The sequence below is a fragment of the Aulonocara stuartgranti genome (genome assembly GCF_965226115.1).
Source record: "Aulonocara stuartgranti genome assembly, chromosome: 7".
Classification (NCBI taxonomy): domain Eukaryota; kingdom Metazoa; phylum Chordata; class Actinopteri; order Cichliformes; family Cichlidae; genus Aulonocara; species Aulonocara stuartgranti.
In genome coordinates, this window is record NC_138945.1 from 25,612,804 (window position 1) to 25,629,339 (window position 16,536).

The 16,536-nt window shown below is 41.1% G+C and overlaps 1 protein-coding gene across 1 annotated transcript; it reads left to right on the forward strand.

Annotated features, from left to right (window-relative positions):
• Positions 1 to 537: 537 nt before the first annotated feature.
• On the forward strand, positions 538 to 15,107 carry osbp2a (oxysterol binding protein 2a). Its single transcript, XM_082542268.1, has 14 exons — positions 538 to 1,799; positions 2,731 to 2,936; positions 6,925 to 7,175; positions 7,312 to 7,480; positions 8,210 to 8,330; positions 8,421 to 8,487; positions 8,570 to 8,707; positions 8,807 to 9,052; positions 9,186 to 9,306; positions 9,437 to 9,540; positions 10,103 to 10,198; positions 11,772 to 11,956; positions 12,067 to 12,284; positions 12,620 to 15,107. The coding sequence occupies exons 1-14, from the start codon at positions 1,639 to 1,641 to the stop codon at positions 12,757 to 12,759; spliced, it is 2,223 nt and encodes a 740-aa protein (XP_082398394.1). The 5' UTR covers positions 538 to 1,638; the 3' UTR covers positions 12,760 to 15,107.
• The last annotated feature ends 1,429 nt before the right edge of the window (positions 15,108 to 16,536 follow it).

Below are 16,536 nucleotides of genomic sequence, written 5' to 3' on the forward strand. Positions count from 1 at the left end.
AATCAAATTTCAGCAAACTATTCCATTTAGGGGTGTAGACCACACTGCATTTGCATTTATTTTTTTGGGTTGTGGGATTTTGTCAAACAACCATCTCCAGGGTATACAGGACTGAAAAACAGAAAACACCCATTCTCTGAATGAAAATGCCTTTTTTAATGTCAGAGGAGAATGTCCAGACTGCTTCAGACTAACAGGAAAACACTTGTAACCACTTATTACAGTCAGGGTATGCACAAGAGCACTTTTGGATGTACAGCATATTGAACCTTGAAGCAGATGGACGACAGCAGAAGACCACACTGGATGCGACTTCAGATAAAAACTGCATCAAAACTGAGCAACAAATCTGCAGCAACATGTCAACATGGATCGAAATCTGTGTGGGATGTTTCCAGCAACGTGTTGAATCTATTCTGTGAAGAATTAAGGCAGTTCTAATGCTGCTGAGTATGTATTTAATTAGAAGGCAAATGCAAAAAATTAATACCTTCATCTTAAAAATAATTTTCATGCATTTATCATTTTAGTAGAATTTACTTAGTATTTAAATAAGAGGGTCTGTTATTCTGTAAGCATTGCAGGAGCAAGAGCACCCACTTATTGTTCTAAGACAGAATAAGAGTCCAAAAATCCAGAAGTTTAATCAAAAACAGGCAGTGGTTACATACAGGGAATCAGACACCATCAACAAACAATCCAAATGAGGAGCAAGCAACATGTAAATGCTATGAAACATCCAGAAGCACAGAAGGAATATAAAGAACACTGGACTACAAAAAGCAGACGATGATCTGCGAATAAAGGAAGTCTATGATTATATTCAATATAGGTGGCATGAAAGTAGACAGGACAAATCACAAAGAAGGCAACATAAGACAGAAAGTGACAACAGAAGAGAAGAAGAAAACAAAAACTGCTACTTGACATACTCAATATAAAATAAGAGGACTGCATATAAGCTTGAATATCTGTTAAAGCAGTCCCACCCCATTTAATAAACTCTGGAAACGCCCCTGACAGGCACGTAAAGAAGCAACGGTGTCCTCTTTCGGCGTCACGCTCGCAGTGCACCTGAGGGCCCATAGAGGAAGTAATCTTTTAACTCTGAATTATAAAACTTCTGCCTCCGGAGTGTGTTTGAGCTCACAACCCCGACAACAATTTCTAAATTAAGACTTCTGTAAATGTGATTCGGTGGTTTTGCAATGATTTTCTGCAGCGATGTAGAAATATGCCATATGCCACACGCGCACGCGCGCACACACAAACCCGCATCCTTATGCTACAACCCTGCGAGAAGGACGTCATCACCCCCCCTCCTTCACATCCTCTGCCTCTGTCCCTGCACGCAGTCAAAGTGCAACCTCTGAGTAGTTTCGTATGCTCTGTTGTTCCGCCCTGGCTCCTGAAACAGCCGACATTTTCAAAGTGTCTCCGGGTGGAGGGGCACACTGCCTCATCACCACACAGCTGCAAGCAGGCAGTAGCTTAAGCGAAGGGTACAGTGTTGCAGTGCAATAATCTGGCTCACTCGCAGCTAGCTTATCGGTACAGCTGTTGACTGGCAGCAAGTCCACTGAAACTGCACCGACTCTCCTCCGTCCATCCCGCCGGAGCACCGGCCGACAGGGGCAAATGAACGAGCTGGTGAAGAGTTTACCCTCCCCGACTCTGCCCGGGCTGCACCTCCCGTCCGTGGATACCCACAAAGGCTGGCTCTTTAAATGGACCAACTACCTGAAGGGCTACCAGAGGCGGTGGTTCGTGCTCAGTAACGGCCTGCTGTCCTACTACAGGTGACGGTGATTTACTCAGTTAATAATATCAGAAATAATAATGGAAGCTGTTAGCAGCATGTCAGAAATTAGTTTTATTTAAAAGGAAATTAAACTTTTTTGCATACCTTATCTGGAGGAAGAGGTTTAGTAACAGCAGCCTAAATAAATAAATAAATGAAAATCACATGAGTCATAACTACAATGAGATGACCCGTGAACGATGTTAAAAACTATATAAGTTTAAACATGGTGTCTAATAGCACTTATTACGTCTATCTATCTATAAATAGATAGATGCTGCCTGTCTCTAAGAATAACTTTATTGATCCCAACAGGAAATTCATATTTCTTGAAATATCATATCATAAAAGTCTTCTATAGTATTATATTCTATAATAGAGTGCTAGATATATTAATTATTACATTATTATATATAATAAGGTAATAAATATCTATCTAGTGAACAGCAATCTAGTCTTTCTAGAGGGACTGGCCCTAGCATAATACAACTAATAATATATAACATAGTATTCATATAATTTTATATGTAGTCTCTATGTAGATAGATAGGCAGACAGACAGAGAGGATAGATAGATAGATAGATAGATAGATAGATAGATAGATAGATAGATAGATAGATAGATAGATAGATAGATAGATAGACGAACGGGCGGACGAATGGACAGAAATTTAGCCTTGTAAGTCATGCAAGGCAAAGCTGTCATTGTTAACCTACAGTACATATTGTCCAGAGTTGTCTCCTGAGGGAAACTTAAACTTGTTTGGTATGACACTTATTGCGACTCTTTTAAAACTGAAATAAGTCAAAAATGGAGCTGCTCCATTTTGTAAATGGGGCACATCAGCATGGAGCTGAGCAGAGAGGCTGGTGTATTCTTGCCTTTTTTTTTTTGTTCTGCTGTTACACGCTGCTGTTATTCCCCTCAGGACTCAGGCAGAGATGGCACACACTTGTCGGGGAACAATTCCCCTGGCGACGGCGCACATCGAGGTGGGCGACACCTGCCACTTGGTGTTAACCAGCGGAGGCCGGAGTTACCACCTGAAGGCCACCTCCGAGGGAGAGTGCCAGAAATGGGTGTCAGCACTGCAACAGGCCAAAGCCAACGCCACTCTCCTCATGCATCACTCAGGTGAGACAGGCATTTTATACTCTTTGTGATTCGTGTTTTTGGACAGTAAATTTTAGTGTAGTGTTAGTGTTACTGTTCTGTCATGTACCTTTATTTTATGGGTTTCTTTTGTTGTTGTTTTGGGGTTTGGGTTTTTTGGGGGAGATTTAAACAAAAACACCCACACCAGAATTTGCACTTTAAAGGAACAGCATGGTTCAGCCGAGAAGCTCTGAAGCAGTCAAACTAATTTTAGCTGTAACATGAATGCAGGCTGACACAACCAAGACCCATTTACCTAAATGCATATTAGATTTCTACACATTCTCTGTGCTGACTTTATAGTTATGTAAACAGAAGGACACAAGGTGGCAGTGTTATTCAGTATGTCCTTATGAGAACAGTCCGTTGGGGGCAAGGGGTGTGATTAAAGGTAAAAAGAGGAAGCTGTATTTAATCTTGTCATATTAAATTACACCTCACCTTCAGCTATGATCATTCTAATACTCCCTTTTTTTTTACCTTCAGACAAATAGAGCATCTTTCTGTCTTACACAAATGCAGAATCACACATGCAGCTACCGCCACCTACCCTCCCCACCACGCTGTCTCCTTTCTCCCTCCCCGTCTCCTTCACTATGACGACAGTGAGTGCTGAATGAAATGACCTTCCTGTAGACTCCTCCTCCCCTTTCTGAAAGCAGGAGGGGTAAGAGAAAAAAAAAAGAGAGAGCAGGAGGGTGTGAGCATTTTCATTGAAAATATTTTTCCACTATACACTCTGTGGACAATAGGAAGACACGAGGGCAGCCTTTTTCAGTGACTGTGTCACCTTGTAAGTAGCCTGCTCATTATATTACCAGTGGCAGGATTAGAAGTGAGACAGTCGCCGTGCATTTGCTTGCATGCTTTTTTTGCATCCATGTATGCATTAGTAATCATAGCTTTATGTTTATGGAGTTCAGTAAGTTGGGCAGTCCCTTTAATTTACTGCACATGCACAGCAGAGCCGTCGTCAACCGTCTCTGTGTACGTTGCCTAGTTCGATTTGATGTCTGCAACACCCAAAAATGTTGTGTAAAATGTTCGAACTCGGATGTGTGAGATGTACATGAAATACTGGTTCAAATATAGAGCTTAGCCCATTTACACTGTTTTATGCATTTTAAGACTTCCAGAAATGGTCTTAAAGTGCTGCTGCTCCATGTTTTTGGGTAATTATTTTCATCATAGGTTTATGTTCCATATATTATGTGTCGTTCACACAGCTGTGGCTGATGTGCTTGTGTGCATGTGTAAGAAGAGACAGTGCCTTGTGTTTTTTGGTGTGATGTGATTATAGATTATCATCGAGTGAGCTTTTTCATCTGGGCTCATTAGCGGGACAAATTAATTGGCTAAAAGTCGATTCGAACAGCATCTGTCTGTCTTATAATAGCTATTACTAAAATCTTTAGGCTCCTCTGAAATATGTATAAATAGGTGTGTTGTGAAAAAATAATGTTTCCCGCTGGTGTTGAAGACAAGATGAAAGCGTGAGGATGAATCCAAACAGCCTGTCCTGGAGCCGGCTTTCAGCACACACAGTCAGACTTTAAATGGTTTTTCCATGCTGAGGAAGCTTACAGTGCATCCCCTGATTTTTAACTCTCTCCTCCCACACTGTGTCCATATTGATGCTCCCGCTATCACCTGTGGGTGTTTTCTTTTTTCTTTTTTAAATGATTCAACGATGAGTCACCAATTGAACTCTCCAAAGTCCTGTGTGGAAAATAACCAGTCAGTGCACAGACTAGACCAGTATCCCTCTGCCCTACATGTATACTGTTATTCTATGTCCGAGCACTTCCATATAAAAACATCGGATGGCAGATGGCCTCAGATCGCAGATTCATAGCGTCTTAACACCTTGAGCTCCACCAGCAGAGTGCGATTATTCTCTCTCTATATATATGTGGGTCATGAAACCATTACAGATGCCTGAAGGATTTTTCACCCTCTCATTTTTAATCTTCTCCTCCAGAGACGTTCTTAATCCACTTTGCCCTGATTGTTTTCATTTCTTTGCCCCTTTAGATTGAAGTAGTTTATGTCCCGTACATAGGCAAGGCTTTCTTTCAAGCACAGCAGGACCTAGAAAAGTTTCATTGCATAGGATGGAAGCAGTTACATGAACTTAAAGCTGGGTTGTTTGTTTTGGCATTTATTGCTCGCTATAGATATGGGTCTGTTTTTATACTGCATAAGAAGTTTTAATAGAGCACAGAATTGTGAGCAGGTGCATCATTCAATCTTCAAAGTGCTTATGCAAAGAAAATGAATATATATATATATGGGGCGGTTTTATCCTTCAAGCTTGGGTCCTCTACCAGAGGCCTGGGAGCTTGAGGGTCCTGCGCAGTATCTTAGCTGTTCCCAGGACTGCGCTCTTCTGGACAGAGATCTCCGATGTTGTTCCCGGGATCTGCTGGAGCCACTCGCCTAGCTTGGGAGTCACCGCACCTAGTGCTCCGATTACCACGGGGACCACCGTTACCTTCACCCTCCACATCCTCTCAAGCTCTTCTCTGAGCCCTTGGTATTTCTCCAGCTTCTCGTGTTCCTTCTTCCTGATATTGCTGTCATTCAGAACCGCTACATCGATCACTACGGCCGTCTTCTTCTGTTTGTCTACCACCACTATGTCCGGTTGGTTAGCCACCACCATTTTGTCCGTCTGTATCTGGAAGTCCCACAGGATCTTAGCTCGGTCATTCTCCACCACCCTTGGGGGCATCTCCCATTTTGACCTCGGGACTTCCAGGTTATACTCGGCACAGATGTTCCTGTACACTATGCCGGCCACTTGGTTATGGCGTTCCATGTATGCCTTGCCTGCTAGCATCTTGCACCCTGCTGTTATGTGCTGGATTGTCTCTGGGGCATCTTTACACAGCCTGCACCTGGGGTCTTGCCTGGTGTGATAGACCCCAGCCTCTATGGATCTTGTACTCAGAGCTTGTTCTTGTGCTGCCATGATTAGTGCCTCTGTGCTGTCTTTCAGTCCAGCTTTGTCCAGCCACTGGTAGGATTTCTGGATATCAGCCACCTCCTCTATCTGCCGGTGGTACATACCGTGCAGGGGCCTGTCCTTCCATGATGGTTCCTCGTCTCCCTCCTCTTTCTTGGGTTTCTGCTGTCTGAGGTATTCACTGAGCACTCGGTTAGTTGGGGCCATCTTCCCAATGTATTCTTGGATGTTCCTTGTCTCATCCTGGGACGAGACAATGATATATATATATATATATATATATATATATATATATATATATATATATATATATATATATATATATATATGTGTGTGTGTGTGTGTGTGTGTGTGTGTGTGTGTGTGTGTGTGTGTGTGTGTGTACATAAATAAGCAAAGTGAGGTACAAAAAACTGTTACGCCTAACTTTCCATAAGTGAAAATGGGACTGTAAATGAGATACTTTCAGGTAAAAGCATTGTCATAAATCTCTCCATGATGCTTTGTAATCAGCCCAGTCTCTTTACACTCCTCCATTAAAGCTTCAGACTGATGGTTTGTCTCACTCCAGCAAACGGGTACAGAGAGAGATAGTGAGGGGGAGACAGAGGAGAAAAGGGTAGTGCGTCATCTTTTTTTTTCTCCTTCTTCCTCTAAAAATAGCCTTGCCTCCTGATTGCACAGACCTACGTTTCCAGGGCAACAGTGTTCATTCACAGCTTTCCAGTGTTGTAGAGAGGAAGATTTGTGGTGGATCAGGGTGTGAAGTGTTAATATCTTCTTCTAGCCAGTCCCCATTAATGCTCTCTCAGCTTGTCTCGATCTAAATTTTAAATGCATTTCTCAATCTGCCATTACATCCCAGTGCGCTGTTTACTACACCATCACAAACACCCACTCTGTTTACATGTAATAACCTCTAATGATGCTATTTTAGTAAATGAATAAAATTCTGTCCTGGCTCTATTTTTTTTTTTTTTTGTGCATGTGTGTTTGAAGATGACTCGGGGGATGAAGTCCCAGTACCTCAGGAGGATCGTACTCTAACCCAAGGGGTGCTTAAGACTCTGGCCAGCAAGCTAGATGACCTGAGCACCTGTAATGAGCTGATAGGAAAGCATGGTGCTGCCCTCCAGCGCTCCCTCAGTGAACTCGAGGACCTGCGTGGATCCACTGACAGCACAGACAAAGTGAAAGCCGTTAATGAGCGAGCCACCCTCTTTCGCATCACCTCCAATGCTATGATCAATGTGAGCCATTCAGTTCTCCCCCAGTATGTAGCCACTCTAATGGGAGGCTAGCAGAAATGCTTTTTTTTAACAAAGGGGGAATAGAGCTTGAGGGTGCCGCCCGCATTCTTTGATGTGTTTTGTGTTCACACCTCAGGCTTGTCGTGACTTTGTGGACGTGGCAGAATCTCACAGTCGGAGGTGGCAAAAGGCCCTGCAGCATGAGAGAGAACAGCGTCACCATCTGGAGGAGACCATCGAACAGTTAGCCAAACAGCATAACAGCTTAGAAAGAGCCTGGAGGGAGAATCCCACCTCATATACAGGTGAGACTCTGTCTGTCTCCCAGACATCCTGTGTCACCGAAGAGCAAATGGGCCTCTTCAACGGGTGGTGCACAGACAGGTTACTTGAGTTAGACTTTAACCTTTTTTTAAGCATATTTATCTACAATCTGCATAAGAAACTACAGTAAACAAATAAACTATTATTTTAGTGATTTTTGTTTTTTCTGATGTAGTTTGTTATGTTTTACTGTTTTTGTGATCAATGTTAGTCTTTGGGAGCACATTTTTTCTGTTTGGTATAACTAATGCTAACAGGTTAATGGTTACAACCTGAGCTTTGCGCACAAAAGTAACAAAGCGGCCAATGTTGATGTTGAAGTGTAGCTTCAGTGTTTGTTAATCGTCCCTGGGCTTGTGCGTATGTGTCTCTGAGCATGGAAGGCCTTTTTGCAGTGCACAGAGTGTGAACACAGAACACCTACAATCATTAACTGCTGTAAATAACATTTATAAAGGTAAATAAGACCTTTATATGTTAGTTATGTGAAATGCCTCATGTCAATTAAAAGCAACCTGCAAAGCAAACATTACGAAGCTACTAATAGTTAAACAACTTCTTCATACCGCTTTGAGGCAAGTATTAATGAAAGTTCTATTACCTGAAGCAAACATACAAGTCTTTTTAGTCTCCATTATTTGCTACTTCCTGTGTGGATGTAGAGGATGTGCAGGACTCTCAGCTGACCTGTCCTGTGCTTGCTGCCGTAGGCGTGGCGCGATCCCAGGAGGGAGATGCGAGCGACGAGAATGACGAGGCAGAGTTCTTCGATGCCATGGAGGACTCACCTGCGTTCATAACTGTGACTGCTACTGGTAACATAGAGCACAAGTGAGAGGCATCATCTCTACACAGTTACTGTATGTCTAACCCGCTGAGCTATTTTTGTGAATGTTTTTAATATTTGTTTTTTTCACTTAGGCGCTCAGGAAGTAATCAGAGTATGATGAGTGGAGGCGTGCCCAATGACTGGACTCACAATGAGAATGTACGTCACAAGAATACGGATATTAATGAAAAACACTTTACTGAGTAGCCCTATTCATCTTAGCTTGTCCTTTTCTCTACAGGACACCTCAGGCGCAAACCACATGCAGCTACGAAGAACAAGGCGCAGCCGTATTCCTGACAAACCAAATTACTCCCTTAACCTGTGGAGCATCATGAAAAATTGCATTGGGAAAGATCTATCGAAGATACCCATGCCTGTAAATAGTGGACAAATCTGCATTCTCCACTAATGAGCTCTAGTCAAAGCTTAATGTGGCGGGAACTTAATTAGATGTGTATGAAATGTGCAATTGCAGGTAAACTTCAACGAGCCGCTGTCGATGCTCCAGCGTCTGACTGAGGATCTGGAGTACAGTGAGCTTCTGGACCGGGCCGCTCGCTGCGACTCGTCCCTGGAGCAGATGTGCCTGGTGGCTGCCTTTTCTGTCTCTTCCTACTCCACCACAGTCCATCGCACAGCCAAGCCTTTCAACCCTCTGCTGGGGGAGACTTATGAGCTGGATCGGCTGGATGAGTATGGTTATCGCTCCATCTGTGAGCAGGCAAGGAATCACTTAATTACTGCGTTTATGCGTCTTTGATCACATTTTATAAACAATGGAGAGGAGAGCAAACACCCAACATATTGTGCTTATATTGGCTCTACTGACACCAGCTGATACAATTCACTTTCAGGTTAGTCATCACCCACCAGCTGCTGCCCACCATGTGACGTCACAGCGAGGATGGACCCTGTGGCAGCATATCACTATAGACAGCAAATTTCGTGGGAAATATATTTCAGTGGTGCCGTTAGGTAAGAAGCAGTCAGTGTTCACGATGACAGTCACTTTATATGAGCACAAATGCTACTACATCTGAGATCTGATTTATAAATACACTGAAATGTCTGTGTGATGTTTTGTATGCATTTTTTTTTACCATAGGAAACATTCACCTGCAGTTCCACTCAAGTGGAAACCACTATGTGTGGAGCAAAGTGACTTCCACAGTGCACAATATTATTGTAGGGAAGCTCTGGATTGATCAGGTGTGTTCCTCTTGGACAGCAGTTCGCAAAGCTTTCTGAAGGTCCTTTACATTTTTTCTTTATGTATTAGATTCTTTGTCATTCATTTGTGGACTAGTCTTTGTAGCTTATCATGTTCAGAGGAATATTTTTTATGCTTGTTTGTTTATTCCGTTAAAATGGGCCTATGAATTACTCCAGGATAAAAAAACAACCTGAATGAAGGGATTTAAATTGCATCTCTATGTACTCCATTTGTTTTTGCTAAATCTCTTTAGTCAAATATATTAAAAAATATATAGATAACACAGTTCGACAGGCAGAAAATAATAATTTTGGACCAACAGTGACAATATTAGCTGAAACTTGGCATATCCTTAAAAAAATCTGGGGAAACTGAACAAGTGGTAAGCCTAAACAGGATCCACAGCAACTGATTTGAAAGTAATTTCCTTAAGAAATAAGGAAAGCATCCAGCAAACAAAAGCAAAATTTCTTCTTTCTTTTTTTTCCAAGCATAAAGGAAAGTCATTTTAGTCACTGTACACTTTTAAGTCACATCTGTTTTTTTTCTTGTTGGCAGTCTGGGGACATTGACATTGTAAACACCACAACCAAGGACACCTGTCGTCTTAAATTCTCCCCCTACAGCTACTTTTCCAGGGAAGTCCCACGCAAAGTAAGTTTCTGATGAACTAATAGACAACTACAACATTAACTCAGTCTTACATTTGCCGAATGTCTACTGCTACACAAGCCCTTTAGAGAGAATCTGTAATGCTGTTTTAACAGATACAACTTTCTCCTAATATTGACTAATATTGAATATTGAAAAAAATGGATAACCTACTTAAAACAAGGATTACCAACCTTACAGCTGGAGAAATAAGAAAAAGGAGGGCACAAAGTGTCAAACTAACAGAACAAGAACCTCTCTTTGAGGGCTATGATGTGTTGAAGCACTAAAGATCATAAAGGCAGCAAAATTCAGGAGGGGTGGCAAAAAATGTGTGATAAATTAAATACATTTAAAGCACATTTTAAGTACGTTGAACCAAACAACAGCTTAAAAAAAAGATGAAAGAAATATCAAAAGTAAAAGATTGCAATATTTCTATTAATATTCTCAGCAAGAGCCAACAGCCAGAAAGCTGGGAAGAGATTAAAGTAAAATATAGTCTTACAGTCGGCCTGTAGGCCTTTTCTTCTAACCCAAGAGGTTACATAGAGCCAAAACACATGGCTGAAAACTCCATCTAGCAGCATATCTCCCTTTGGAACGCCAAATTGCCTTTCACGGTTCTTTTTCCATGAGTTATTTTTCTATTTCTGCCAGCCTTAAAACCAGTAACACGCAGCGAAAATCCCCCTTAATGGAGAAAAGCAGCAGTGTTCAGCAGCAACAGCTCTACTAATTTCCAGTGCTGATTTGTGTCTTCACTTTATGTTGTGGAAATTACATCTCAGTAGACTGAGCTGTCAGGTTTAACCAGAGCTGATGCATCAGAGGGAAACGACTGCTTGCACAAAGAGAGAAACCAGCTTCATCCTTGTTATGACAACTTCTTTCTATTCCTAAAAAAAATTCCTGAATCACTCCCGAAAGAAAATATCTTCAACTGTCACTCTAGGCTGTCTACCCTTCGGTAGGGCGTTGATATCCCCAGACACCCCGAACCATCACAAATATGAAAAACACAGTCATACACAAAACAGATGATTAAACATATTTAATTAAAACACTTAAGTGAATAAGGTTATATAACCTGCTTATCAGTATTCTCTCACACGGCATAATAGAACATAGAACAAGTAACTAACACGAATAGGAAAACAGGATCATTAAAAGAAGAAGAAATAAAAGAGGATCAGCTGGGTCAGACTCGGGCAGACCCCATCTGAAAAGCTGGCTGTCCACCTGTTTTTCACATGATTTCGGAGCTCATCTAAGGTACTGGCAGGATGTAAGGGCATGGGTAAAATAAATTCTTATCACAGGCAATGATATTAATTAGGTATATTTTATAAATCCCAGTAATGCTGTTTCTGTGGTATGCAACCACGCTCTCATTCTCATATGGCTTCCCAGTCGCATGTCATTAGCTAGTGCACATGCAGTTTCATAGTCGGACATTTTCAAACAGCAAAAACTGAAACTAAAATGGATTTTAAAAAAAGAAAGTAAATAAAAACCTAAAGACCCCGATGAGGGCTGATCTCTTCTTGTGTGCTATGTTCTTTGTTATTTTTAGGTGACAGGAGTGGTAGAGGACCGAGAGGGCACAGCTCATTACATCCTGTCCGGAACCTGGGATGACAAAATCGAAAGTGCCAAGATAGTGGATAGCAGCCAAGGATGCGGAGGCTCCGAAGGGAAACAAAAGACGGTTTATCAGACTCTTCCGCCCAAACTGCTGTGGAAGAAATATCCCCTTCCGTATGTAATACATTTTGTGCTCTATCTTAATGATTGAGTGTGTCGGTGTGCTATTTCTCCTTCTCGGTCTGCATCTTTTGTCACACTGAGTTCTCTAATCCGTCCTCCAGAGAAAATGCAGAGAACATGCACTTTTTCTCCTCTCTGGCACTGACCTTAAATGAGCCAGAAGAGGGCGTCGCACCCACTGACAGTCGCTTGCGGCCAGACCAGCGGCTGATGGAGGCTGGTCTGTGGGATGAAGCCAACAGTCAGAAGCAACGTCTAGAGGAACGACAGAGACTGGAGAGGAAAAGAAGGGCGCAAGCTAACCAGGCCCTGGAGGAGGGTGAGTGCAAGGAAATGAACAAGAACAGTGATGACAAAGACTTTTCTGGCTTTTGCATCATTTGTGCCAACCTTCAGCACATATCGAGCAGCTGTTCAGAGCTTTATTTTGCAGTGAGCTCATAGCAATAACAGATTTTTCCTTATTTAGAAACAAAGAGCACAGATGAAAGCTCTGTTGTTATAAAATGAGTGACTATTGATCTTTAGCTTTGGTCAACAGCTGACAAAACCTGACAAAAACTTGCAGTAATTGGCAAATTTTACAATATTTAGAGTCTATGAAGAAAGAACTTTGCAATATCCTGAAAATGAGCACATATGTTCTGTCTTTAGGGCAAGATATTGAGGGTTACCAGCCACTGTGGTTTGAGAAGAGGACAGACGAGACAGGCGATAAAATTTTTATCTACAAAGGCGGCTACTGGGAGGCCAAAGAAAGACAAGACTGGAGCCAGTGTCCTCAGATCTTTTAGGACAACATGCCTCTTGCTCCACAGCATCAGCCAGGCTGAGCATTTCCTCGTGGTTTAAGGATACTCTGAAGGATGGAGAGTTGTGTGTATGAGTTTGGATGTACATGTGTGAGTGAGTGAGACAGCTAATCTCTCCAGGGATTTTCAAGCACAAAAACATCTGGTTCCTAATTTACTTGCTCTTCCTCTGTTATATCTGCATTTCAAAAAAATGCATGGCCTCAGTATAAGAGAGTTAAGAGCTGCGAATAATATGTACACTAAAGGGAGTTTAGTGTACACGTGATCAGGTGTGTGGGGATAATTCTAGGCTGAAGACCGATGTCTTATTTTCTTCAAAACTGGCACAACATGCTGAGATCTCCCAGTGATGCTGGGTTTCAAAAGAAATTTAGCAGGACAAAGCCTTCTTCTGTGCTAGAAGACTTCAAGACCAATCCCTATGATTTCTTGGTGTTCTTTATTAATCTGTTTCTCAAAACTGCACAAACTGCAGTTTGAAAGGATTAACAGTTATTGTCTGACTGGCCTCTAAAGAACAGTCACTCCACCAAATCTTTTTACAGATAATTGCTTTGTCTCCCATAATCTTGAAATTACAGTATGTCCACCTCCGTCACTGTTACATTTAAGTCAGTAGCAGAGAGCAGCACACACCCACTGAAAGCACTTGAATAATGTCTTCACTGACCCTGGAGGAGCCTGAGTGTGAGAAAATGACTAAAACAACATATTTGTGTAATCTCAGCTTGGACTCTATATAAAACTCTATATTCAAAAAAGTCTGCTTAAGCTGAAGATGCTGAAAGGTTTTTGCCTCATATCAGACAAAACTGCCAGCTCATTAGATTGCATGATATTATTTTCATTGCCACCAGGGGCTTCCCTCATCAATTGCTAACACTTGTAAACAGCTTGAAAGGAGTGTTAGTCCCACTCGCACTCATTCTTCCACAGCAGTCATCTGGACAGGTTTAACTTTTTCTTCCAGAGAAACTGCTGTTTCACATCAAAATGCCTAATGAGTCAACTGCAATGGACTGATTTTAAGGTCTGGATCCAGCAGCAAACGTTTACCAGGTAGGGGAAAATCGAGTTGCAGTGTAGGATCCAGGATTTTTGGAGCTCCGCCATTACCAAGAACTAAAATTTAGGATGTTGCTGCATCAGTTTAACTTTTTAAATGATGATTAAAGGTTAAATAGCTGCAGGTGAATGTGAGTGTTGGTTATCTGTTTCCATGTGTTAGCCCTGCAACAGACCGGCAACCAGCCCAGGGCACCTAGAGTACCCCTTCAAATATCTTTAAACAAAACCGTAAGTATAAATATGCTAATCTTGGGATTTTCCTCAGCAGGAGATATTATTGCTGCTGGTGGCAATTTTAGCCTTAATTATGTAACAGAATAGCAACTCCCCAGTAACCCCCTCATTGAAACAAAAAAGATTTTGTACAGATTAAAACGGTTCTGCAGGTATACCTCCAGGTAAATTCAACTGAGTAATTGTTTTTAAAATTAAATTTACCCATTATCAGGGTTTACCATTGTGGCAAGTACCAATGAACCTGTTCCCTTGCTTAAAATGGTTGCAAATGACTCTATTAGTTATTTGTATGTTAAAAATTGTTCATTTGCATTATGTTAGCAATAAGAAATCCTGCACAGTCACTTGTGATTTAAAAAAAACAAAACACTCCCCAATCAGGGGATTGTTTTATTCAGCCCAAATATTAAGTTGTATTAACATTATTTCATCATATCACTCAAAAACATTACACTTGCTCACGTTTTTGTGCGGAGGCAAGCACTTGTGTAAATTGGTAGTAAATACACTCTATAACCTGTTTATTTATAGTTTACTGTGTATTATTACAGCGGGGCATGATGCACAAATATGGCTGCCTGTTTGGTTTTGGCCTGTAAATAGCTAGAATATACTAGAAATAAAATCGTAGTATCATTTGAAGAAGATATACAGTGCTTTAACATCCATGTTGTCATATATTAATCTCTATTATGTATACATAACAAGTCATGATTGTATACCAGCTAAGGAGATGTTGGGTAAATTAAATAATGAATCTTATGTTTATAAGCGTACATAAATGATGCAATGAAATGTTGATCAAATAAAGCACAATGTCATGTTTACCTGACAGGACATGCTCTATAATTTAAAGTCCACAGCAAAGTATAGCTATGCATGGTTTTAGACTGCTTGTGCACTAGGCCTCTTCACCTAGCTAGCTGTTTGTGGATTGTTACTGAAACACCTTTTGTGCCCGACTGCCTCAGAAATTTTACATTTTTGAGCTCAAATAAAGACTTAAAGCTGCCAGTGTGCAACCGTTTACTGTCACACCAGTGGTTTATAATCTTCTGTCAAACAAAGCACAGGTAATAAAGAAGAAAACAGAGTTTGTCACAATGCTTTAAAGTGGGTATTTCTGTCTGGAGCTTTTCTTGAGTCCAAAGCAACTGTCCTGATCTACAAAAACATGTAAAAAATGTATTAGTTGTTTAACTAATGTTGTTTACTCAAAAAGAATAAATAAAAAGTAAATAACTGAATTTCCTCATGTGCTCAGCCGTCACTCGTACATGAACTACATGGATTTACGAGGTTTACCCTACAAACTGAAAGCATTATTTCTAAACTCCACCTTCTTTAGAAAAAAAATATTAAACATGCAAGTGTGATTGTTTTGTTGTACCAATGCTATGGTGACGATGAGTCATGGAAAAGACATTTGCATATTTTACAAGTGCACATGCAAACTAACCCTTCACTCATTCAGCAGCACCTGAAGTAATGCACAGGTGTAAAAACATGCTTCCAAGTACATCCTGAAGACTTACCCAAGATCCAAGATTTTTAGAATAAAACTGAACCCATAAGCCCCAGTGAAAGATGCTCTCTTACAAATTTGGCAGATAACATAAATTTGTATTTTGATTTCAGTTATTTTTCTCATTTCATCAGCAATCCTTTACAAACCAGATGATGGGCAGCCTGTGATTGACAGATGCAACAGTGTTCAACATTTTTCCATGCTCACTGTATTTACTATCATGCAATTGCATGTGCATTAAAGTTTAAAGCCCCTGGCAGCAGTTCAATGCATGTATGGTCAAGATGACACGGTGAAGAATCAGAATGGGGAAGAAAGACATTTTAAGTGACTCTGAATGTGGCTGGTTGTTGGTCTGAGCTGATCTGAGTGTTTGAGAAACTGCTGATCTACTGGGACTTTCCCACACAGCCATCTCTGGGGTTTACAGAAAATGGTCTGATAAATATAAAGTTAGCAGCAGTTCTCTGGGTGAAAATGCCTTTTAAATTCCAGAGGTCAGAGGGGAATGGCTAGGCTGTTTCAAAGGGAAAGGAAGGCTGCAGTAAGTCAAATGACCACTTGCTGCACCCAAGGGCATTTCTGAATGTACAACATGTTAGAGCAGATGGGCTACAGAAGCAAAAAGAGCACACAAGGTGGCACTCCTGTTAGCCAGGAAAATAAAGCTACAGTTTATACAGGATCACCAAACTTTACAGTAGAGCTCTGAAAAAATTTCGTTAGGTATTGATTTCTGCTGCAACATTGAGATGGTGGCATCAGATTTTTGAGGCGTAAGGTCAGAATTTGTAGTTATTTATTAATTAACTTATCCTGTCCGGCACCTTCAGCAAGCACAATCATTGTCTGAATGCACTGCTGTGCCAAACACATTTGCTTTTCAAACAGGAACTCTATTCAATTTTATCCTTTGTACTTTA

What these genes read in the sequence shown, in the direction of transcription:
- osbp2a (XM_082542268.1), top strand. Translation starts at nt 1,639, where the DNA reads ATGAACGAGCTGGTGAAGAGTTTACCCTCCCCGACTCTGCCCGGGCTG. An exon ending in ACTGGTAACATAGAGCACAA is followed by an intron (nt 8,331 to 8,420) that starts GTGAGAGGCATC and finishes TTTTTCACTTAG; the next exon opens with GCGCTCAGGAAGTAATCAGA. An exon ending in TATTTCAGTGGTGCCGTTAG is followed by an intron (nt 9,307 to 9,436) that starts GTAAGAAGCAGT and finishes TTTTTACCATAG; the next exon opens with GAAACATTCACCTGCAGTTC.